Below are 26,568 nucleotides of genomic sequence, written 5' to 3'. Positions count from 1 at the left end.
TCTGCCCAAGTTCGAACATTTAGGGGCACACGCCATTTTTAGGTCTCGCCTAGCGACGCAGCGCATGCGCAGCTCCCCTTGGCGAGATCTATTGTTGTGGGTTTCTGTGCTGAAGGGGGCCAGGATATGTGCACGCGCGTACAGAGTACAGGTGATGTGCACGCCTACGGGTCGCGGCGCACGCATGGCGCGCTTTCGCTTGCGATTAGAGGCTCTTTGAAGCCGGCCTTGTAGTGAGAAGGGTTGTCTCATTCGGCTTTGGCAAAGGAAGCCGCATGTTTATTTGCGATGCAAGTATAAACAAGCGCCTGCCTTTGCGCGATGCCGAGAGCTTGGTTTTTCCTGTCACCGGTCTCCCGTGACAGCTGGGACTGCTGCTGAGCCACGCTGCATTGTGTGGCCGGATCCACCCGGCAGTTGAGAGGCTTGTGAGCTGGTCGACCGGGGTCTCTTTTTGTCATATGGTTTGGGACTGCCCGAACCTTGCAGTTTACTGGGACACAGTAATTTGACCATTAATGTGGCCACCGACCAGAACATTAGAGAGAACCCCAGCAGCTACTCACAAGTAAGTTTGCAGATCTGGCATTGCTCCTGGTTTGCAGGCAGCTATCCATGTTTTGGAAGTCCTACACAGACCCCGCTGTAAAGGGGTGGAGATGTGAGGGATTCAAGTGGTCCAAATGCAAGGGTGCCCTGCTGAAACTAGAGGTACAGAAATGCCATTGCATCCTGGAGCACAAATAGGCATGGGAAATTATATTATAGGGCGGCCTACTTATTGCTATTGATGCCCGATTGCTCTCCCAACTTGGTGAGGAATCCTCCAACGAGGGGTGAGTGGATGGACCCCAAGGAGGGAGCCCTGTTTTGTAGGTCTGCCACGACCCACGTGCTGCTCTGCAGTGTGGAAGCCTAGTACACCCAACCACGTCCTCCTCCCCTACACCTTCCTGGCGGCTCATCCTGATCTGTAATGTCACCCCAGCAATGATCTGTTTGTCGAGGTTTTATATTTGGTTACCTGTTAAATGACTCTCTTTTCCCACTTCCCCCCCGCACATATTCCTACTGCGCTATTCAACTCAGTCCTTATATTTTGCTCACACGATTTGGCTCTTTCAAGATGCATCATTGATAACTCTATACCTTTTTTGATACACCATTGTAGCTTAACTGTCCATACTATTTGTATGAATATGGGCCTGTATAATGTATGCTGTCACTTTTGCTGACCTAGTGAGTAACAAAAACCGCAATAAAATGTGTTGCAACAAAAAATAACAAGCATTTGCAATGCAATAGGTCTCGCATTTACGAGCGTTTGAGCAGTTGGCATTGTAAATGACAATGCCTTTTATTTATGTGAGGATTTTTAAAACAAATAGAAGGCATTGCCATTTACAATGCAAATAGCTTAAACTCTCGCAAATGCGAGACCTATTGCATTGCAAATGCTTGTTTCCTGTGGCAGCACCACAGATGGTAGCAGAGCAGTCCTTTACCTACATGCATTTTTAGGTCTGGTTGGATAGTGAAACTGGCACCTGACCTTTTAACCTACAACAATATTGCTTTACAATCCTTTGCTTCCACACAAATACATATCTATTATACCTGCAGTTCTTCACATTACCACAGAACATTCCTTTAAAGCCAGACCTATTGGCATTGCCAAAGCTCATTTTTAATATTGCACTTCATGCACTGTAAATAGCAAATGTCACTAGTCCCTAATTACTAACATTTGGGAGGGTGGAGGCTGGTGGCTGGTTGGGCTTGCCAGGACTTGCATTTGTGAGTCGTCGATCTCCACCTTGTCAGAGTTGAAAGTTCAACTCACTGAGCTAGCCTTTCCGCACACTGACAGAAGGTTTCAGAGAGAAGAGTGCAGCGTTAAAGAACCACCCACGTATATATAAAAAAAAATATATACGGTTTTATTGAATATGCTACTGCACTCCAATCAGTGTTTATCCAGTGTGCTTGAAACAAGGGGATACATGCACATGAAAGGAAGGCAAGATAATCTCATACTCTTGTTAAAAATAAAACAATGCGAGTCTACCATCAAAATAGTGAGTCTGGTCTGACAAGCCACTGCAGAAGGTTGAGAGGATTGAGGAAGGGAGTTCTCAAGCACGTAAGAGCACTCATTATTACACCGTAAACAATTTTTAGGAATTTCGAATCTCATTTTTTTTGTTATAAAGTCTGTTTGTTAAATTCCTCTTGGATCTATACAAATAAGACAAGATGTTACCAATGAAGACCAAGCATTTGCAATGCAATAGGTCTCGCATTTCCAAGAGTTACAGCTATTGGCGTTGTAAATGACAATGTGCTTTACGTATGTGTTTTGGTTTTGAATGCAGTGGAAGTTTGCGCTATATAAAACTGCAAAACTAATAATAATAATGTTCAATTTTCCACATCCCATAAAATTAGCATCATTGACATAGTCAAATGCAAGTTGAATCATGGGACACGGAGACCACCATACCACTGAGTACGAAACTGTCAAAAACAGACTTCTACCAATTATACTATCCACACCTAACAGCATTGATCAGTGTGCAATTCTCATACCAAACGGAGCAGCGCCGACAGCACCGATAGTTTGGCTTGCCGTAAAAATTAAAACTCCCTTGGCACACTGTGCCCGTGTCCAGAAACTCGCTGCCACCTCTGGCATTAATTATACTTCGCTCCTACTGTACCAAGATGGCGGAGAGCCTTCACTCAGACTTTAATGTAATTATCTTTGGAACAGGTATGAGCATTAACAAGCGTCTACATATTCCGGGGGTGAGACTTGGAGCGTGGGGAGGAGGATATTCGACAGCAAAAAGAACAGGCAAATACTGTTGTGACGTACAGCAGCATGTAGTGTCCTTGACCGCATTGTGACAGTGCCATAATACAGGCAAGAGCATGTGATTGCACATTTACTGTGCTACTCCTTGGAATATATTTCATATAGTAACTTGAATCCCAATGTGTGTTCTTAAACGGTCTTCCACACCTGGGTGGCAGTCACAGGAGTGCTGAAGCTATTAGTGGCGAGTACATTAATGCTTTGGTTACCCCTGACACAGCATAGTTTTATCTCGTACTTTGCTTGTGGCATCTGAATACCGGACTTAATGTACTACTTTTGTCTTCTCAACATTTAGTAAGTTATGGTCATATAAGTGACATGTTGTATGAGAGTGCATGGGGCACCACTGTGTTGTGGTATATTTTAGTAGACTGATTGGGAGACAGTTGTGCGTTAAGGCTCAGGGCGCTGTTGTGCACCCAAAATACATCATGTGCGTGAGAAAGGATTACATACTTTACCCAGAGTGCAACGATTCAGTATTTCTGCACTCGCACATGGTTGTGGAGTGGAATTGCTGTGTGAGGTTGAGAAGGCCATACTTTAACACCTACGTAAGTCTTCATCGCAAAGGAGAACTGACTTTTACTTGAACATGCTTAACTCGTAAGCATACACATCCCTGCAAAGAATAGAAGCTTCATCTTATAGTTTGCCCCTGGACTCTTAACATACCAGTAGAGGTCTCTGAGGTCAAACTAGAAAATTAGTGCTGCGTGTGCCCGAAACACTTGTTCCACTGCCTGAAACAGTAGTTTAATTACCGCCATTGTAAACAATTTTATGGAGCAGGCACCAGTCCAGTGGTGTCACGGCCAGAGCTGCCGACTCTGGAGCTGAGCAATCCGGTTTCGGAGCAGCTTAACATCCTGCGATTCTGGGTGAATCACAATATTAATGTTTTTAAAAAGGCAATTACTGAAGGCCATCATCCGACGCCGGACTTAAAATGTCTACATCTGCTAAAAGCAGCATTACGGAGAACGGAACATCATATGGCGTAACAGCTAGAGCTGCTGGCTTTGGAGCTGAGGAGTAGGGTTTGAGTCTCCAGTCGACTAAACATTCGATTCTGGGAGAATCACTGCATTTGCCATGCCAAATGTAAACAAATAGTTTAAGTGGCCACATGGTAAGCGCTCCAATACATTATAAGCCACTGTAAACAAGCATTGGCCAATGCAAGAAAATATGCTACAGCCACTAGAATTGAAGGTGAAGTAAGTGGCCCGCATGGGAACCAATGAAAAGCCAGTAAAGAGAGGAGGCTGGATGTAAACCCTTTGCAGGCCATACATATAAAACAAGCCCAATCCCCCTTAAAAGGACGCCCAAACCAAGCAAATATCCTACTAGAAGAAGCCCAACTGACAGAGGGGATCAAAAAGTGCAAAAAGCCCAATTAAAAAAAATACAAGCAACTGATGGAAGCCATAATGGGGGAGGCAGCAGTAACACAACTGTGACATTACGAGGAGGTGGGAGGAAGAATGCTATATTTGAATGAAAATAGCTAGGGTGCTGAACCTAAAACAGACAAACAGTAACAGAGCAGGAAACCAAGAAAACAAATAACCCAAAGAACAGATAAAGACCAATAGCGGAATGAGATAGTACTAAGTCCTTGCTCTGTGGGAGGAACAGAAGAGAGAAAGGAGGGACAAAGGCAGGACTGAGCACTAGCAAGCAAGGATTTTCAAAGGACACTGACAGACAAATGAAAAGCACTGGTAAGAAATGGGATGGACTTGAAACACTTGTGTGCAACAGCAGGACTCGAAGAGACAGTGCATGCCCTGTCTAGTTCAACCTAAAAAACACACTCAAAAGTAAAATAGCTCCAACAGGCCAGGGCAAACAGAACATGCATTCTCAGAGTCAAAAACCCTGGCTTTGGCAAGCCTGCATTTTTTTTTTATTGCAAGTCTATGGCCCGTGGGCCAAAGCAAAATAAATGAATACATTAAAGAAAAGCAAAAGGAGTGCTTGGACCAACTGTTTCCTGGAGATGATTACTACTTTTTAGGTGGATGTGTGGATTTTCAGTCTCAGTGCAATAGTGCCAATGGCTGAAGTGGAATGATGCACTGTATGTTGTGGTAGGTGAAAGCAACATATGAATGACAATTTAACAGTCCAATACATAAAGAAGACTAATCCAGACACCATTTACTTATAGAGCTATAGCTGTCTCTATGTCAAATCTAGAAAGTCAGGTATACATAGTTGTCACATATATACTTGGATCTGATCCGCTCAAAATATTTTTCATCTTACTCTCTTTCTCCATGATCTATTCTCTCCTTCCCGTTTTGACCTGCGTCCATAACAAGACTGCACAACATTCATGTATAATATTAAATAATGATATTCAGATTTGCTTGAATTTTGTAATAATTAATAGTACATTTATATTTCAGATGTCATGTTGATGTCCATTACACTCCAGCAAATATTGCTAGCTTGCATGGGTGACTGAATCATCATGGTATGGTACCCGTAACAAAGCAGACATATTTTGCATTATCTGGGTATCTTCAGATACAGCTAGATCTTCGGCATGCCTTCATTGGAGCTTAGTTACAATATCCAATGTAGATCCAGGTAAGTCCAACGAGAAACTCTAGCCATGTGGACCGAACAACCTCAGTCTGTGTACATTTATGTCCAGCATTTAAATTTCACTTTAGCTATAAACAAATATGTGATCTTTTTTTGCATGCGTTTACCACACATGCCATAACAACGCGGTTGTTACAACGACCGCGTTATTTCGCATACCGTAACAACGACTTGCATTAGGGGGCGCTGGATGTTGGAATAGTATAATTTACTATTTCAACTCCAGTCTGTGCGGACACTAGTGAAGGTGTTGGATTTTAAGTCAAACACCTTCTGCCCCCTTATGCAAGTCGTTGTTCCGACTTGTGTTGTAACGGTATGCAAAATAACAACGCGGTCGTTCTAACGACCGCGTTGTTATGGCATGTGTTTAGCATGCGTGGTAAACGCTGTTTACCGCTATAAACACAATTAAGAGTTCACCAAATACATTTATGTCTACTACTGCCTGCAACTAAGCAGTTAACACAAATCTATTTAGGCTCTGCTAAAATCTCTCCTTCTCTCCTCTCCAGCAGAACCATGGCTCAACTCCACCTGCTTGCTCTTTTTGGCATCTCCAAAGTAGCAGCCGATAAATCCATCAAAACCCATCTGTGTGTGCAGATTGCCTTCTTTCCACCTGCACTCCCGCACAGGGGGTCTAATGGGCTGCGGAAATGAAAAACATTGCATCCAAGTCTAACCTGAGCACATGCCTAATTTTTATATATTCGTAAAAATCCCTCAGATTGAGGTCACATCAATACATCGCAGTATTTGCTGATAATATATCTGCCTCTTCTTTTATCCCCTTCAACTACATATGTCTAAGTGACTAACAACACGAAGAAACGAAACACACATTTCAAGTTTACCCTTCCAATCATACACTCCAAAATATGGCGAAGAGGGTGGCTTGCAAAACTCTAATATGTGGTTTAGTAGAAAACTAAGTTGATGAATACCAAATCTGAAAAACACCGAAATCCATTTTTGAGAATTGCCACAATGGTAAAAAGAAAGAAATGCGAAAAGCCTCACAGAGCTGGTATCTAATCCCATGTCCAGAAGATAAATAAAAAAAATAAAAAAACATCGCCCAAAAACTTCCAAAGAAAAATGGGTATAAATGAAAAAGGTATAAAAAATAAACACTTTTGGGCCACAGTTATACATTTCCCGTTTGCACAGTGACCATGAACGGAAAACAGTTCAGGGAAAAGAGGATGGCAAGGAGGAAAAATGCAATTCAACTGCAAAAAAAATGAGTCCCTTTGGTTAAAAAAAATTACCGGATTAAAAAAAAAAGACTGAAAATAGAGGAATTAATAACAAAGAAAACCATTGGTGGGCAAGTTTAGGTGAGAAATCCCAAACAAAAAATAAAACACAAAAAAGAAATCGGAGGTAAGTATGAAGGAGGTCGAACTTTGAATCCGGAGAGAAACCGGCACTTGGGGGTAGGGGAAGGGCTGCTCAGAGGATCTTCCCTAAAGAAGGGAAAACAACGAGGGCTGCTTAAAATAGTCAGTAAAGTGGAGCATAATTCAGCACTTCAAGCTCGGTTTTAAATTAGGAATTAAAACGTGTATACTTTAAATGCTCCTGACTGACATGTGACCTAATTTAGAGGCCCTTAATGCCACTCTGAAGCTTGTTCCAACCGAGGTTATATTGAGAGTCAATGGTTCTTTCTTGCAGAATACAGATCAATCTAAAACATATTCTGTGAAAACAGTGGGAGGATAACAGGACTTCCTGCCCTAATCTGCATTTCCTGCATCAAAAATTAAAGATGCTATCCGGGATGGGCGACGCCACACTTCTGCAACGTTTTATTTCCCGAAGGGACATCAGGACACTGGAACACATGAAATTTTGGCTATTCTGGGATCCACCAGTCCGAAACATCCTGATGACATTTTTATCAATGAATAATCCTACAACAGTGAAAAAATACTTGTCGTGGATATAATGCAAGTTTTTCTCCAGCCAAGCAGCATTCTGAACTGCAAAGAAAGGGGTGTAAATTGAACTAGATTGCGAAGGTATCCTTTCTCTATCAGTGCAGACTTTAAATAGCTCGCTCCATAAAGTATTCATTGTTAGTTGAAAGGGTTATCTTGCCTTTCCAAGAGCGATGTGCCCTGGCAACCATCATACTTTAATCTCCAAGGAACAGAAACGATACAGTCGCAAAATAATAGTGACTCAATTGCACTTTGAAACGCGTTGCCTTTATACCGCCCTTCCTCGCGCAATTCCAATCAGGTTTTGTCCCACGCAGCACTGACATTTCCGAGGGCTGGTATGTGTAAACTTAGTCATATGCCACTCATCAGTTCTTGCAGACCCGTTCCATGTTCTGAGGAGTGTATATTTTACTGGCATCTCCAAGTCACGTCTAAAACCAATAAAACTGTTGCCTGGTTTCTTTGCGGGTATCGCGGATGGTGCATCACCCCTCGTCGAACAGCACATCGATTATAAAACGCATCATAGGTTTTAGGCATTGGGAAATTCCAGATGGTGGACATTAACAATCCAAGTCTGTGGTGCAGTCGTATCGCTTTAGTTCTCCATTGCAAAACACTTCTGTTACAAGGACTGCAAGGGTGCAAGGACGAGAGAAAAATCCACACTTTCCAATTCTGGGCAAACACTTACTCAAAGGCTGTTCAATCCTAACCTTGTCCCTTGCCAAGTCTTCCAAAACGATTCTATAAACTGATTTAATCATACATTTCTACACTCTAGTCACTACTGAAGCTAACGTGGCAGATTTTTCAATTAATCAGGAAACTGTTCACACAGTTGCACATGCTGACATATCATCTCACTACACTATGCTCATGTCCACGCTGAACTGCTTCCGTCTTCGCATTCTCTTCTCTGCCTTCAGACAGGATACCTTGATTTAGCATTTCCACACTGTGCCTTCCCCCTTAAGATAACATTTTGAGCCCTTTCACTGTCATGGAGATCGGGGACACAACAATAATGCACTGGTGTTGCTGTGTGGAAGATTCCGATGCGCCTGTTGCTGTGCCACTCGTTCTCTTTGCGCGGACAAGCCCAAATGCAGTTTTTTGGAACACTGCCTTTTTTCATGACCAATCTAGACACACTCCGGCTGCAACACCACGCTGTATTGGTGAGGCAGGGACAGAAGTAGGAGCTAGTTTGGAGGGCAATAACAGTGGCACTTAGCGGGAATCAGTAGTTAGATGGAGGTTCCACTGGTAATTTTTTCTTCTGACGGATACTTCTAACCGCAAATTCCGCACCTTTAGAATATACACCATAGCTTTACCTACTAAGGTGGAGAGACTTAAGAGTGAACTCTGACCAAAGTCAAGCAAAACCAAGTGGTGAGGTGACTGTCTGCTGAACTGGATTTCAAGGCAGTGGTGTTTCATGACCATATACACTGATGACCACATTTTAAGCCTAACTGATGACCAGAATAGGCACACTGGCCATAACCTTGGTGGAATGCACATGCAGGCCTTCTGGGGGTTCCTTCTTAGCTAGCATGTACTATGACAAGGTCTGCCTTTGTACCACTTTACCTTTCTTCTGAAAATCACACAAAGAGCTGGATATCTACGCAATTGGAACTTTGCGCGGTCAATGTAAAAGCTTAGCACCCTCTTCAGGTCAAGATGATGGAGCTTCTCTTACTCTTTCAATGGCCAAGACAGGGCAAAAAATGCTGGCAGAGTGATCAACTGGACAACCTGGAAGATTATCACAACTTTTGTCAGAAAGGCTGCTCGGGGCCTCAGGACCAAGCTGCCCAAAAAGAAGGAGGTGGAAGGAGAGCACATCGAAAGCACCTGTAGTTCACTCATCCACAAGCAGATTTAATGGCAATGAGGAAGATTGTTTATAGTGTCAAAGACCAGAAGGAATAGCCGTGCATAGGCTCAAACGGTGTGTTCATGAGAAATGTCACAAACAAGTTCATGTCCCACTGAGGCAAAGCAAATGTTGGAAGGGAAATACGCGAGTCATACCTTTAAAAAAAAATGCATCACAACAGGTGACTTAAAGATGGTCGGTCAGGTAAACACAGAAAAGACAAAAAAACCTGTCACCAGGCCCACTTAATGGCCTTGGTACATTAACAAAAGAGTAAATTACAAAAGTTTAGCTTGCAAGGTGGTCAGTATTATGAGCAACACACCAAGCAACCAATTTGTCCAAACATAGGCTGACTTCATGGAGAGGAAACCTGGCCGCAAAGATGACATCAACCACTTCAGTCAGCAACTCAAACACACAGCCACTCTATCTGTCCACATGGAGGTGCTTTTTGTTGAGGCTCAAATGCAGAACCAGGCAGAAGAGGCACTGGTGAAATTCAAGCCGGAATGTGTTTCCTGATGAGTTCCTTGGAGAAAACTAACATGCAGGACTGCTGAAACTGTTTCCTCTGTGGTGGCAAAAGGATCTTGCCACGGTGTACCTAAGAATTGAAGATGCCATGTGCCAATCTAAAAAGTAGGGATGAAGACACCACTCATAGCCCAATACCTGCCCAGTTTGCCATTGTAGCATTCGGGGACCCCGCCAGGTGAATGGCAGCCAGGAATATATTCTGCCTGGCCACCCACTTCCAGATTCGCAGTGGCTCCTGACACAACATCCGGGACCTCACTCCGCCTTGCGTGCTGCAATGCCACATTGTATTGTATTGTATATAGCATTTATAGAGCGCAACAAGCACCCTACAGGTACCCTGGGGCTAAAGATATGTGAACACAGACCAACGTAAAAAGCAAGGATGACAGAACCTAAAATGGGCAGTACTCAGACACGACAGGATCAGTTTTTGGGGGAACAGCCACGTCTTGATGCTTTTCTAAACAAGGACAAGGTACTGCATTGCTGATTTCAAGTGGCAGTTCATTCCATAGTTTCGCGGTGAAAATACTAAAAGTTCTTCCTCCCAATCTGACTCTGTTGAACCTGGAGACCTTAAAGATTGGAGGCTCCGGGTGGGAGTGTACGAGACCTATTTCTTCTGTAGCAGCTTAGGACTGAATCCATGTACAGCCCTAAACCCCTTACATAGGGATTTGAAATATATTCTTTACTGTACCAGGAGCCAGTGTAGCCCAGCTAGACACATTGAGGCATAAAAGCCGCATGGTCTAGACATAGCTAATTTCGCTGCCGTATTCGGAACACGTTGCAGTCCCTGGATCAGATACTTGGGGGACTCCAACAGTAAGGCTTTGCAGTCGTCAAGTCTGCTTAAAATAACGCCTCATACTATCAAGGCTCTGACCGAGCTGGGAAGCAACGGAAGGATCTTTCTCAATGCTCAAATAAGACCAAAACAGCATCCCACCGTCTTATTCACTTGCGTCTCCAGTGACAAGTTGGCATTGAACATGACTCCCAAGTTTCGCACCGTCTTAGCCAGCGCCAAGGGAGTAAATGTACCAAGAGGCCCAAAATTGTGAGGAAGAGGCAGAGGCACCTTCCCAACTGCGCAGTGTAAAATTTCAGTCTTATCCAAATTAAATTGTAGAGAATTATTTCTTAACCACTGCGCAGTGTCGTGCATGCAAGCATGAAAATCCTCCAAGGCATTAGGTTGGGTTCCATCAAGAGATAGAATGATCTGGGTGTCATCAGCATAGTTTACCAATTTTACATTGTGAGCCCGAATAGTATTGATCAGTGGGCTCAAGTAAATGTTAAATAAAATTGGGCTGATGGCAGATCCTTGTGGAACCCCATGACAGATGTTAGTGAAGGCTGATTGGAACAGTTGAAGAGCCACTGCCTGGCACCTGCCAGATAGATAGGAGTAGTGGGCACTGCCCTGGACTGGTTTTGATCCTACCTCCTCTAAACGGGTCAGCAAAATGCCATGGTTAACCACATCGAAAGCGGCAGACAGGTCAAGCAAAATAAGTATTGCCGATTGTACCCTGTCTGCCAACAAACTAAGATCATCCATCACGGTCACCAAAGCAGACTCTGTTCCGTGTTCTGGACGGAAACCAAATTGTACATCCGCCAGACGGTTGTTACGTTCTAAGAATACTGACAGATTTGCTGACCAGACGTTCGAAGATCTTCACTGGGTAGGGTAGGAGAGAGATGGGCCGATAACTACCCAGGCAGGTTGGGTCAAGAGTGGCCTTCTTCAAGAGTGGTGTAACCACGGCCTGTTTCCAGCCCGATGGTACAACCCCGTTGGATAACGATTGATTGCAAATCTGCCGGAGTCTGGGGAAAAGTTCTAAGGCAAATTCCTCCCAGATTGTATGTGGAAGGGGGTCCAGTTGGGAGCCCGAGGAGACACCCAAGGCGAGCCCGCCAAATTCCTCCTCGGATGGAGGCTCAAAGGGATACAAGAGACTCAATTTAACAGTTCCTTCACCAGTCTGTTTTCCTACACAGAACACCCCTCCCACACAATCAGTCAAGGTTGCTACTTCATGGGATATAGCTTTTTCCCCTACGGAAATGTTTGAAGCCCAGTAACAATAGTGCTGATTTTTTCACCAAAAAAGGTTGCTAAACTGTCGCAGTGAGCTTGAGTTGGCTAGATCTCGTTTTGTGAGCACTATGGGTTAGTGATGTCATCAACTATTTTTCAGATGAATTTGGACTTATTTAACTAATTCAGAATGAGCTCTGCAAAATATTTCTGTTTAGCTGAAAAGATTTATTTTCTGTTGAGAGATATGGCCGCTTTCCAGGCGATCTTATCCTAGTCTGCATAGTGCTTTTTCCATTTTCTTTCTGCCTGTTTCCATTTTAGCTCCAAGGCTTTCAGTTTTTCATTGAACCATCTACAGGAGGGTCTACACCCATTTTGACAATTTTTCAGGGGGGCAATTTGATTAACAATTGCAGTGATTTGATAACAGAGATCCACATAATTCTCTTCCACTGACCTAAGTACATCAAAATCCCCTTGGATGGCAAACGTTGGTGACTGTGTTGCCTGTGGTGACATGTTGTCTGTGAGGACCTGTACCAACATCCTATGATGTACTGATAGATGGTAAGAAGGCATTTATGACCAGATGGATTGCTTAAAACTTCAGAAAATTGATATGGAGCCATTCTCCACTGGAGACCAGACACCTCTCTAATATACCGCCCCCTCCCCCCCCCCCAACTGAGCAGGGATGTCTGCCACCACTGTGAACTCTGGCTGTGGACTTAGGAGTGACCAGCTGCAGATCCTCCAATGTCTCCTGTGAAATCTGAATGGAGTTGAGAGGTAGCCCTGAAGCTGAGCCCAGTGAGGGCTCACTGCAGAGCCAGCGTGTGTTACCTGCCATTCGAGGAGGATAGAAGAGACAAGAAGCCGTAGAACCACTCTCACTGAAACTCAGGAGTGATTACAAAACATCAGGATTGTATCCTAAATATCCCAGACTCATGGTGACAGATATAAGGCCTTGAATTTCACTTTGCAAAACTGCCCCAATGAATGGCATCTTAAGTATGGGGCTCAGATGGAAATTCAGCTGTTTGATTGTGCAACCTAATTATGTCAGGAGTTCAGGTGTCCACAGCTAACTATGGCAAGCCCACCTTGAGCAGCCAGTCACTGAGGTACAGGAAAACTTATACTCTCGACACTAAGACAGGATGCAACCACCACCATCACTTTGAGATCACCTAAGGTGTCGAGGTAAGGTTGACCAGCTCCAGAGATCAATGCATGGTGCAACTGTCCTTGAATTGGTCCAGTACTGAAGCAGCTTTTTTTCTGAAAAGCACAGAGATAAATTGGGGCATTATGGATATTTGCGTGCCAACAGCTCTGCTGATGCAAATGCGTCTCCAGTTGGAAGCACATACTTAGCTGCATCCTGACCATCAATATTATTTAGGATAACAAGACCCTGGAGTCTTCTAGGATAACCAAAAGAATGTTACTGGCTATACTGCATTATACATAGGTGTATTTACTGATTAGGCAAACTACACTGCGAGATTCAAGGCCAAAACTAGCAGAAAAAAACATCCTCTTCCCAAAAGCATTTATTCCCTATCCAGAGGTTTAGTTGGATGGGAATTCAGCTTGATCTTGCCTGTTGAAGCCCGAACAATCAGGCTCTCCAGTATGGGATGCTTGCTCAGAGAATCCGGATATCAGGAGCCAGTCTGTGTTGCCTAGCCACGGGTTGACTGACTGCCATACATAACCAAGGCTTGGCCCATGTAAGTACCAGAAATTTAATTCAATAGCAAATGGAAATGCAGAACCCACGTGGAAGCGCTCATTAAAGACAACTTCAAATATCTTGTGCTACTTTAATTGTCAACATGGTGTACATTCCTTGCAGCCATTATTAACCCCTTGGCTGCGGCAGGAATTCCGCCGCAGCGTGGGGGGGGGGGGGGGGGGGGGGTTTGGGGGTTTGGGGGCATTAGTGTGGCGCCGTGCTCATGACGGAACCACGCCATCCCGAGTCACGGGTGAGCTGTGCTCATGACGGCGTGGTTCCGTCATGACTCCGCCCACGGCGCTAATCGCCCGCACAGGTGGGGAATTAGCGCCGCGTGGGCGGAGCGGCCGCCAACGGCCGCAGCATGACGGAACCACTCCGTCATGAGCACACGGCACCCATGGCTCATGACGGAGTGGTTCCGTCATGAGCAGAGAAGGGGTTAAACACATACCACTCCACAACATTCACTGATGTGCTCCAATAAAGTTTCCTTCTGTGAGCCTGCCAAAAGAATCTATTTTCCTTCTGTAAGCCTCTCGGAAGACACACAGGATCCAGTTTGGGAATGGTTTTAGCACTATGAAGTGGAGCACCACTTTAGGTCTTCGGGTTGGAAGGAAGGGTTTAGCCGGACTGCTGTATTAGCATTAACATGTCTTGTTAATTAAATAAAACCAAATGCCACACTTTACATTTTAACATTTATAGAGAACTAATTGGCACTGTCAGATTTCACTCAAAGAAATACCATAATTTTTGTGTTAACTGGCTACCCACCTTATATTTACCTGTGAATTTCAATGACGCAAATATCATGGTCAGTTTAGATAAAAGGAGGGCCACTGTGAAAAGTAAAAGGTTGACAAGTTATGCCTGATCTATGGTGATTACACAATAAAACTATTTAGCATATGTACCCACAACACTATATGAGCAAGTTTTATCTTAAGGGACATGAAGTATTGAAATGGTCAGTAAAACCTCATAAGTTAGTGTTTTAGGCTTACCGTTTTACTTGAAGAGGAAGAGTTTTTAAAAAGGCTTCCTTGCTTATAGTACAGAATCGTTTAAGCATCTGGGCCTGCATGTAGTGCACCTTTAACTGGTTAATAAGGTGGACAGCGCACTCTATTACAATTAATGTGCTGACCTCCGGGCCGCTGTGTTCCCAAGGCACTTCCCATAAGGTCACAGCTGTTTTTAAGATTATTTGCTGATAAATCAAATGTATCTCATACTGAACTCAAGTAACGCATTTGAAATATATTCTTCAATTACAGTACCTTTTAGCACTCCACAATGATCCCCGTTACACCTTACTCATCACCATCACTTCCCCCATATGGTCATAGATACCAAAATTTCCTCTAGAGTTATACATTTGCCTGATCCTGCTCACAATACACTTCTCTGTTCTGCTTCCCAATTCCCAAAACGTTTCTGCAGTTATCCTGAAACTATACTGTTTGATTCAAGGAGCATTAATCACTAGACTCATTGTATTTATATTTAGTAAATCATTTTTTTTTTATGGTATACGACTCACACATTACCGCTGCTTTAAGCTTCTCTCTTTATCCCTGTTCCTAATCCTAGATTAGAAGTAACCCTGTCATTAACCAGGAAGCCTTAAGGAATTCCCTTTGGACAGCAAGGACATAAAGAAGAATTTGAGGAAATTTTATATTTTTTCAGCTAGATGGTCAAAATATCTTTTGGTCAGCTAGTAGTCAAGTGTTACATATGTCACCTTAAGGTGTTGTTCATCCCAGCCTAGATCATCAGAAGAAAATGGGAGGCACATCTCTAGTGCATTTAAAGTACAACATTACTTTTTTGTGTTTTTCTTCCCGTCTAATATTATGGGAACAGGAAACTATACTTCTATTTACCCATGGGTGATGGTCAGATGTGTGCGCTGATGTTATGATCTACAACGAAATTGCAACACATGCAAATGTTATTTCTTTCTATGTGTTTTCACCCACAATATTCAAAAAAGCCTCTTCATAAAAACTGAATGACTTAAAACGTAACAATTCTTAAATCTCCTTTTTAGGTCTAGCCTAGCGCAGCGCGCATGCGCTGCTCTATAGGAGGCTTCAGGTAATCACTGTAAACTTGTGTGTGGGTCTGACTCCCCCCACGCATTTCGTTGGCTGTGTCAATTTTAAATGGAAGGCTGCAAATGGTTAAAGGTGGGCGCATGTCCCACCTCCTTTACAAATGTTCAATCCCACAGCGTTTTGCATGCGGGAGTGGGCAGCAGCGTGCAAGCTGGCAGCTGCATGCCTTAAATTCCTTGCAGCGTGCGCGCACACCACTTGCGGGCTTTTCTTTTTATCATGGCGCAAGGTACTTCCTGGAGCCGCCACACGCATAGCCCACTGAGCGTCCGGGGACCTGCGTTTACAGGGGCTCTTGCAGTTGGTAGCATTGTTAATGTGCCTCCTGCCTGCCAACAGCATGGTGAAGCGCCTTTATTTATTCTTTCTTTTCTGGTCGGCTCACTCGACGTCTCCGGCTGCCTTTGCTTTCCTTTCCTTTGAGGGCCTCTCTGTCTCCAGTCACCAGGGTGTCCCCCCTCTTCTCTTTAGTCTGCGTTCCTCCGTTCCCCCCTTTTCACACTAGTGCTGTTCTGCCCTTTTCCCTTATCCAGTTTGCCCAGTCGCTCGCCCACTTTACGTTTCATTTCTTTTTGCCTCTCCCCCGGTTTAGCCCCTGTGTTCTCAGTGCTCCCTTTCCTCGGTTGCCCCCGTCTCTGTGCTCTGCCTCTGTTTCTCTACTATCTTTCCCGCTGCCTGTCTCACCCTCACCCTCCCTCTCAGGCGCCCTGTTTCCAGCTCTGGGCCCCCGCCCTCTGACAGGAAAGTGAAACTTGCTGGTCCCCGCGCTGCTGACAGGGACCGGCCCCTGATCAGGAGGAGATGCCTTGGTGAACACATGGCTGCTCAAACTGATGTATTCTGGGAGCTATAGTCCTACGGGTACAGCTGAAGCACTGGGCTTAACGTACAAAACAGTAATTGTTTTTAATAGAAGCCCAAAGTTGCAAATGAGGGGTCCCTTAAACAAGGGGAGCAACTAGCTATTAGCTATTCCTGAAAGGCCGAGAGAAGCAGGCTGTGCGCCCTGGGGAGTCTCTGAAACACGGCTTATGCAGATGCCACGCCCCTTCACACTGAAACACCCTGGGACAGGTCTATTACTCCATACAACAGCACTCCCCTTTCCTAGACTTCTAGGCACTTTCCATGGCTCAGGTTCAGGCTTGTTATAGAGCATGGGGTTTAATTGTGGGATTTACCTCCATGATTGCACTGATGGCGCAGTGTTCCTATGGTTGTAGGGTTTCCAAAGAACCGCTGCTGACCAGAAGAACAAGTTACTTACCAGGGCCCCCCAGGGAGGCTATAGCAATTACCCGTACTTTAATAATTAGTTAGCAATCACTTCGCTTGGGGCTTGGGATAGTGTCTAAAATGTGGCAAGCGCACCCGCTCTAATCAAGATGTAAATGTGTTTATGAAGCTTAGTTTAATTTTAATACTTTATACTTTCTGCTGCTGTACAACATGGCTAAAAAAAACAAATGACAAAGACAACAGATCTTTCATCGGCGAGACCTTTTGGTTTTGCCAATGCTTTTTCTTTTGTATGACTCTCTCCTTGATTTCTATCCTCTGCATGCCTCTTCTTTCTGAGCACAGCCTACTCTAAAATCACATGCATATTTGTCCCTAATTCCCATTATTGTATCCCTGCAAACTGCCTACATCTCCATTTCAATGACCACAACTTCGCTTTTAAAAGTCATACCCCTGCAACCTAACAATACCTAATCTACTGTAGCTCATCTATTAATACCTCAAACAAATGCATTTATCCCCCCTCTTCCACTAACAATCACCCCTAACTGCTATAAACTTAATCTACCATATATGAAGTAAAGTAAATGCATGCATGGTTTGCTTAAGAGCACAAGAATAATCCCAATAACCAAAGAATACTAATCCTAGGTTCCAGAGCAGCGTGCTGTCCACAGTAAAGTGCTACAATACCTCTTCAGGGGTAATATCACTATATAAATGCAGTTACAATGCAAGATCTAACTCTCCTGCCTCAAAATTCCATAACACTCAGTGGTTGGGCAGTTGATTGTAGTTCATACAGACTGAATATGTTCCTTATACAGCTTGACACACTCACATAAGACAAAAACTACTATGGGTCTTGTCCATTACCCAGTAGAGAAGCCACACTAGTCGAAGTGACATTACTGTACCAGTCCACAGCATTAACCCACCCATCACCATCTGCAATAGCAGGGAATAACTGAAGAGACCTGCCACAAGCTGCTGGCCAATGGAGGGCTTTCAAGTGAGTCCCAGCTAACTATATGCTATGACCAATTTTGACATCTCACAGTGGCAATGAGATATGGGATGATAGTAACCAAGTCCATTCCATCAGTTCTCTGATCCATGTCTCTATCCAATCCATGCCTACTAAGAACCATAAACTTTAAATAAGATATCTCAGAATGGACAACCTAGTGCAGTAACCCGATAAGCGGACTATGAAACACCCATTAGGGACCTGCAGATCTGCCCAAAGCTGCCAGCTAACTTAAAACCATAAAGTGTGGGCCTATCTCTCATACTTCTTCATCCATCACACTGTTAAGAACTGTGCCCCGTAACACTATTACTGCACCTATGTTGTCATTGCGCACGACATCGAAACACTTCCCATATGGGGATCAAAACAGAAATAACATCCTCCCAACCACATACCCAACTCACTGCAGCTTACTGCCCATGGAGGCAAGCGCTTCAGTGCCCAACACACTGCTATATAATACAAGTGCTATATAAATGTTGTAATGCAATGCAACTATTTACCACTTGGAAGTAAACTGTACCAAAGATACTGGTTGCCACAGCTGGGAATCAGTAAACACAGTCATTGTTGACTAACCAATTACATTTGCCGTGTATCAGAAAGAATCAATCAGTCACAAAAATCAGGCTGCAACACTTGCCGGGTTTCATATATATTGAATTTTTTGCCTTTTTTCTTCTAAACATTCGTACATTTATATTATTTTTTGTATCTAAAAGGACAAGGATGGCCCAACATTGGTTCCAGTGCTAGAAACATAGCACCATTATGTGCTTATTTCATTTTCCTACCACACCCACCCCATCGGAATATACTGCCTACTTGGATATATCTCGCTGCCGTCAGATGGCTGTGGCCAGTTGTGTTCCTTTGCATCTTTGGGAACAGCACTGAAACTACAGAGGACCTCTGCTATGCAAAGTTTTACATTTCACAATATTAACTCAGTAAAGTAATTTATATTGTCAATCTACCCAACAGACTTCTCTCCATCCATACTACCCACCATAACCCAACCCAATGAAAATTCCCACTCCAGTGGCACTATGTTGTCAAAACAACTAAAAGCAACATTCATAAAAATCCAAGTAATTACATTTTAACAGAGTACAACATTTTCTTTAAAATCACTTGAACCACACATCTTCCCCAAAAAATAGGTGAAATCTCCCATGAACAACAAGGTAATCAATACAAAATGCCCTTCTAGCTTGACAATTATTACCTGAAATTGTAGTTTACTTTCTCATTTTATAAGATTGATTCAATTTTTTTTTTTTTACTGTCGCAAGTATTGGAAACATTCAATATGAAGTAGTCCAAAGAATGTATTTCATACCCTTAAATAGTCACTTGGACCTTTGCGTTTTTAATTTTAGCACTGAAAATACATTTTTCTAAACCAGATTTATGCTCCATACATTCCATTAGATACCACCAAATCAGGTGACATCAGACACAATTCTCAATCACAGCAAAATAACCATTAAAATACTACTGACACCAAACAAGAAGTAAAGATGACTTGCGAATATTTCGCCAAAGGGCAAACACCAACACACTCTCAATTGAGGTGTTTGCCCAGTGATGATCTTTTTTATGTTATTTTTTTTTTAATGGGGGTGGGTGCCAGGTTCACTCCCCAAACAGGCCACGGTCATTGCATTACCTCCAACTGCAGCGCTGCTTAATTAGATACTGAAATGTCTGTCTTAAAAATAAACACGGCACAAAGGTCCACTTACCGGTAAAAACAATTGCAAATACATAAGAGAAATTGTGGAATGCACAAGACAACACAGGTACTATCAAAAAAGTGGTTAAAGCTAGATGTGATATACGAAAAATATTTTCCAAGTGTTAAGGATTTCACGTTTACATTGTTACAACAAGCATTGAAAATGCAATAGGTCTCGACTTTGATTAAGTTAAAGCCATTTGCTTTGCTAATGGTATTGTATAGCTAAGCAAATGGCTTTAACTTAATAAAGGCCTCGAAACGTGTCTCTATCGGGCTCTATTTTGTGCCCTGGCACAGGTGGTCCATTTTTTTGTGTGACTGCAGTGACAGCAGGCACATCATGTTTGCATGCTCACACTCCTCACTTGTGGAGAAGTTATGGCATGACGTCATGCCAGGTGAGCGTTTTAGGGGAAGGGAAATCCTTTAAAGAGAGTAATTTTCTCTATGGATTTCCCTTCTCTTTTTGAAACTCAGGAGCAGCAACATTGTTGTGGTTTCACCAGGGCCTTAAGTGGAAGCTTTTTCAATATTATATACAAGCCATAGTTGCTGCTTTTTTTGTCTAATGCAACTAACAACCATTAACAAAGCCAATAGTCCTGATTTGTTGTAGGTATGATGTTACTTGTATCATTATATACAAGCCATAGTTGCTGCTTTTTTGTCTAATGCAACTAACAACCATTAACAAAGCCAATAGTCCTGACTTGTTGTAGGTATGATGTTACTTGTATCATATATCTGGATGCAATGACAGAAACAGCAAAATACAAGTCGGGCGGCACACTGTGCTAAGTACAGTTTTTTAATCTACAAGTTTTTAAGCCATGCCCATAATTACATTGGCCACGCCCCTTTGAGAGACCCCCCATCCCCAGTTTTTTCAGCCCACTTAAAGCCCCGATTAAAGCACTTTCAAATACGTGAGCTCAGAATACCAGCTGTACGAAAAACTATTGCGCTTGATTTAATAGACTGCAATGCTGCTTTATAATAATCTGGGGTTACAACAAACAAATGATGGACGGAATGCTGACAATGCATACATTCTCCCCCAGTCAAGAGATCTGGGTTAAATCCATCGTTCTTTTGCCCACTACACCACCCCAGTTTAGACATGGCCATATGCAAATCAGTCTTGACCCTGTGCCTCATGGAAACAGTCCAGCCCGAACTGCCAAGCCATGTCTTCCCTGGACCGGAATCAAGCATCCTAGGACCGGTTTCTGGCTATCAGCCGTCATCAGCCAGGATAGCTTGACTCCAGTGGCGTAGTAGAGCACGGGTCGGCTGATAGCCAGAAACCGGTCCTAGGATGCTTGATTCCGGTCCAGGGAAGACATGGCTTGGCAGTTCGGGCTGGACTGTTCCCATGAGGCACAGGGTCAAGACTGATTTGCATATGGCCATGTCTAAACTGGGGTGGCGTAGTCAGATATCCCCGATGCATTTCGGGACTCGCCCTTCGTCAGGGTGGTGTATTTCTACGAGTGAAAATAGGGAAATTGAGCAGAGGTCCAGGACATGAAGTGTGTGAGGTTTAGTAAAGTGAAAAGAGCCGGAGTATCAAGTGTCAGAGGTGAAATTTAAAATTGTAAAGTGTTCGCTTGGGGAATGTTAATCAGAAAGGAAAGACGTAAATCAGTGGACCGTAGGCTAACGGAAAGAGGCTGGTGAAACAAGGTACTCAAAATAATTACGTCAAGTGATACCGCAATAAGGGGTTTTAACAAGAAACGAAGAGGTGAACCGTGTACTACGAAAACCAGTAAAATTGCAGCCAATTGAGATTTCTCATTTTGGAACAAGTCCCACTACTACGAGGAAGAGACAATAACGCTTTTTTATTACAACGCGAATTGTTTTGGATAAATAGACTCAATTCCGTTTATCCCTCCGGAATGAACGAACGTGTTGAATACAGTTGTTATCTGTAAAGGACTCTTCTATTTTATAGGTTCTGCATCCAGATTTATGATACTTATTTTTTCCTGTTTGAAGAAATTTATTGTCATTATGTACATATGTTTCCTCGCATTTTCTTGTGTAATTGTACTTATCCGGTTTTTATTTTTCTTTGTGACACATACGCATTAGACACTTTTTATTTTTTCTTTCTTGTTACTTTCAGTCATACACGTACTTTTTTCGGGGTTACCTTGACTACCGCACACAAACCAAGTCTGTTTTCACTCTTTCTTAATCACATGGCACTCTACGCTGGTTACGTTCCAGTCACTTCCGGGTTAACAGACTTTATTTTCCGCTGCTTTACTTCGGATTTGTATCACCTCTCGACGTGACTTCACCTAAGAAGCTTCGGCGGTTCTTTCAGGTATTTCACTATTGACTTACCCGCATGTTCCTTTGTTTCTAGACTTTTTACCTTCGCTCGTACTTTATTTTACTGGTTTTCGTAGTACACGGTTCACCTCTTCGTTTCTTGTTAAAACACCTAATTGCGGTATCACTTGACGTAATTATTTTGAGTACCTTGTTTCACCAGCCTCTTTTTCACCAGCCTCTTTCCGTTAGCCTACGGTCCACTGATTTACGTCTTTCCTTTCTGATTAACATTCCCCAAGCGAACACTTTACAATTTTAAATTTCACCTCTGACACTTGATACTCCGGCTCTTTTCACTTTACTAAACCTCACACACTTCATGTCCTGGACCTCTGCTCAATTTCCCTATTTTCTCTCGTAGAAATACACCCCCCTAACGAAGGGCGAGTCCCGAAATGCATCGGGGATATCTGAAAAGACCATTCTCATAACTGTTGATCTTCTAACAGCGTTGTTCACCTACATGGAAATTATTTTTTGAGTATGAGATGTATCATACGTGACTACAGATGAATTAAAAGTTACCATAAGCAACTATACAAAGTATATACCTCTTCCTTAAGCGGAGTCTCCGCCATTTGAGTGCTGACGTGAGGTCGTCTTTCCCATAAGACGCTGCCTTTACTACATTTGGCATAGTGACATGGACACTCGTTTAAAAGGAAAAACAAAGATTATTCACACAAGAAAGTGACCATGAATTACGAATGTGCACCTATCGCTGACCTATTGACTTGAGACACAGGGCATCTGGATACTATGTGGCCCCTCCTCTCCACCATTTGTCCAAATCAAATTCCCTTCGGAGCATGAGTACATTTTCTGTCTAAAGGGGGAGTCCATAGAAGCAGGTCACACACTAAGCGGACGCTGTACTTAAAACAAGCATTTGCAATGTAATCGGTCCGATTGCATTCAAATGCTTAAGTTTAAAACTGAGCACGGCGCCGCTTCACGGACACCGCGCTCGGTTTCTTTATATATTTCTTAACTTTAACACTGAGCACGGTGTCCTTGAAGCAGGCGCTGCGCTCAGTGCTAAAGTTAAGAAATATATAAATAATCAGAGCGCGGTGTCCGTGAAGCGGCGCCGCGCACAGTTTCAAAGTTATCAAGCGCGAGGCAAACACGCTGCTGCCAAGCACCCACAGTCTGCTGGGATCCCCCTGCCCTCCCTGTGACCCCTTGCGCCTCTGAGCTCCATGCCTGCCTGGAGTAAATAAAGCCATAAAAAGAACCATGAACTGTGAAAGTGACAACCAATCAGAGAGCCTACTGCTGCATGCTTCACGCGTGACTGATCAGAAAAGTTGTTACAGCACACGTAAAGCAAGCCACCGAGTCCGGAGTGGCTGGACCAAAAAGCCAAAGGGAGGCAACACAGATAGCTTATTTCCAATGCCTGGCCACAGTTTAGCATAAATGGTGACGCCAGCCAATGGAAATAAGGGGCTGGGTTTAAAGCCCTTTTCTAAAAGTCCTCATCTGCAATAAATCCCGCCGAGCGAGCTGCGCATGGGCGCAGCCACGCCAGGTGAGACCTAAAAATGAGAAGTGCCCAGAACACCAGTAGATGAGTGAACACCGGATGCAGAGAGCTACTATACAGATCTGTTATACGTATGTAAGCGATGTATGGCCATGGACGTAAACTTGTCTAAAATTGATAGGGATATACACAAGGCAAAGTAACATAAGTAGGGAACAAGAAGGAACATTTAGTGCCGCTAAGTAAAGAAAATTTAATATATAATAAAAGAAGTCCAACTTAAAACACTTTAATATAGTAAGCTTGGACGGCAATACACTGTAAGAACACAAATTAATGGCAATAAAAGTTGAGAACTGCAAAATATTCAAATACAGTCCTAATTCATGTTAATGCTGTTTTCTCTAGGTGTTTTCCAGACCCTTCAAACCCTTCACACCATGCATATTTCCCATCCAAAATCAAATAACACTATGCGTGTACAAAATAAATTAGCAAAGCAAAATAAAATTCCCCTTTGAAACACAAACCCCAAAATCAAATATTTGGAACCCAGAAGAGGCATAACAATAAGCAAATTGCTTGATGCCCATTCAACTGCCATGTAAGTAAAAAGAAAACCCCAGATGTTCACTATGAATATATATATATATATATACACATACATACATATACACACACACACATATATATATATATATATATATATGTGTGTGTGTGTGTGTGTATATATATATCTTGTGAAAGGTTTTGAGGTAGACCAACGTCAATCTTATTAACTTATGAACAGATGCATTCTGCATTACCAGTTTGTCCTTTAGTCGTACACCATAGATGACAAAGGCACTTCTTCCGCAGCCCTCCGTGAACATGACTTTGACACCAACTCGACTAAGGCCGCCTCCTTCCTGTGGCAACCATCCCCCACTGGAGTCATCTCGGGTCATAACCACGGCTTTGACACGCACAATATAGCTGTCACTAAAACAAAATAAAAACAATGTCATGTTACACACCTTTGCCTATAAAGAGTTAACACTCGACTTTTAAACTCAACAAGCGATGGTATTTCTTGAATTGAGCCACAAGTCGCCTGAAGGCACTTTCTAAATGCTCTCTATTTACAGTAACTAAGGGACAGAGATAACAATCTTTTGTTTGGAATTATATGCAAAGTTGCTGAGCAAGAATTTGAAACACATCTCCCAACTACCATCACACAACAAATCAAGACAAAAAAGTACTTTTGATTATCAATAGGTTTTACTTTCTGCCGGTAAGTCAAAGTATTTTTATAAACCCTGTTCTTATAACCATCTTTAGACTACTTTTTACATTTTTGCTTCTTATTTGAGGCCAAGAGCTCCTGGGTTCCGGACATTGAATCTGGGGGTCTAGCAAAAGTATAGGATGGCAGAGTCTGTACACAGATAAAAGGCGGTGGCCGATTACGGTATACTGCTGCTAGGCGGTGGGGCGGAACAGTGTTAGTTCTACACACAAAGACCAGTAAAGCCCTTCTTTGAATGAGGTGGTCCTCCACACACTCAGTAGCAACTATGCCAAAAGGTGCAACTAATCCCTGCTTACCAAATGACCAGGTCTGGTCTCTCACCAGCTAGAATGGCCCCCATTAAGCAAGGAATATTACCCTCTGTTCTAGCATGCCACTTTTTTTTTCTACACTGCCTTAGCACACGGAGTTAGTTACTCAATCACAGATGAAGAAATAATGCAACAGACAGTAGTTTACAGGCTTGACATCTAACACCTTTCAAAATGGTTAACTTGTGGCTTACTTAAGATGGCTGCTGCTAGTCTCACGATTTAAGCATAGCTACAACATGGTGTCATTTGTTATTGAAATCCTAAAGGGTAATCAATTTCTGGAGTGAAGCTTTACAGTTGACACAGTCAAAGAATTTGGGAAAATTCCTCATCTAACACAGCTTCATATTTCAACAAGCATTGGCAAAGCCTATAAATCTGGGTTTAGCCACCCTGCAGAATATTTTGCTTTTTTAACAAACATCTCAAATACCAAACCACAAAACCAATGGACACTCTCCAAGGTACGGAACTAGAGGCTTAGGGCCTCAAGGGGAAGCTAGCCTCCAATGCAAACCTACTTCACAAAAAAGGCCGGCTGAGTTTTACTTGGTTTCACAATAGTTTGTATTGTTTTTTGTCCATCTGGTCACTCTGACACACAAATAACGTTTGATGGGATGTCTCCACACACCTGTCAGGTGTCACGCTTCATCACCGGATAACCCCACGTTCTCCAAAACCATGGTTTGACGGAGAGCTGGCCTACACCCTAGAGTCAGAGAGGCTCTTTTCTAACCGAGCATTCATAATAAAAATTAATAACCAATGTGGTTACCCAGTATAAGTTTTATTTCGCAGGGTACTACTTGGTATTAAACACTGGGCATGGACTATAGGGGAATAAGTACCCCAACCCCACTAAATTGTTGGTATGTTTCTCCCAAGAGTCCATGATGCTTCCCTGACTCCAGGGTATAGGCCCGCTCTCCATCAAACCATGGTTAGAAGTGCGTGGTGTTGTCCAATGATGAAGCATGACACCTTGCAGGTGTGTGAGGACATCCTGTCAAACTTTGTGTGTCAAAGAGTGACTAGACGGACAAAGAGAAAATAGGAAATTGTGAAACCTAGTCAAATTCGGTGGCCTTTGTCAAATAGGTAGACATCTAAAAGACAACAAAGTAAAACTATCACCGTCTGAAAATATCACCGTCTAAAAATGGTGTGTATGTTTGCAAAAAAAAAAAAAACCCCGAAGTAACAAATGTACCCCCACAAAGATAAATGAAAACAATCTATATGAAAAGAAGGCATAATTGAAAGCAGTAATTGG

At 43.0% G+C, this 26,568-nt stretch overlaps 1 protein-coding gene across 2 annotated transcripts in view; it reads right to left on the bottom strand.

Moving 5' to 3' along the window:
• The window catches only part of SPRED2 (sprouty related EVH1 domain containing 2), a 256,129-nt gene that overhangs the window by 97,270 nt on the left and 132,291 nt on the right, over window positions 1–26,568 (bottom strand). For both annotated transcript variants that reach the window (XM_085612517.1, XM_085612516.1), the window contains one exon: window positions 24,491–24,665. In XM_085612517.1, coding sequence (XP_085468643.1) covers window positions 24,491–24,631 — 141 coding nt within the window. In that variant the 5' untranslated portion in view covers window positions 24,632–24,665. The remainder of the gene's footprint in view (window positions 1–24,490; window positions 24,666–26,568) is intronic.

This window comes from Triturus cristatus, chromosome 6 (genome assembly GCF_964204655.1).
Source record: "Triturus cristatus chromosome 6, aTriCri1.1, whole genome shotgun sequence".
In the NCBI taxonomy this organism is placed as follows: domain Eukaryota; kingdom Metazoa; phylum Chordata; class Amphibia; order Caudata; family Salamandridae; genus Triturus; species Triturus cristatus.
This window is presented reverse-complemented; position numbering and strand designations above follow the sequence as displayed.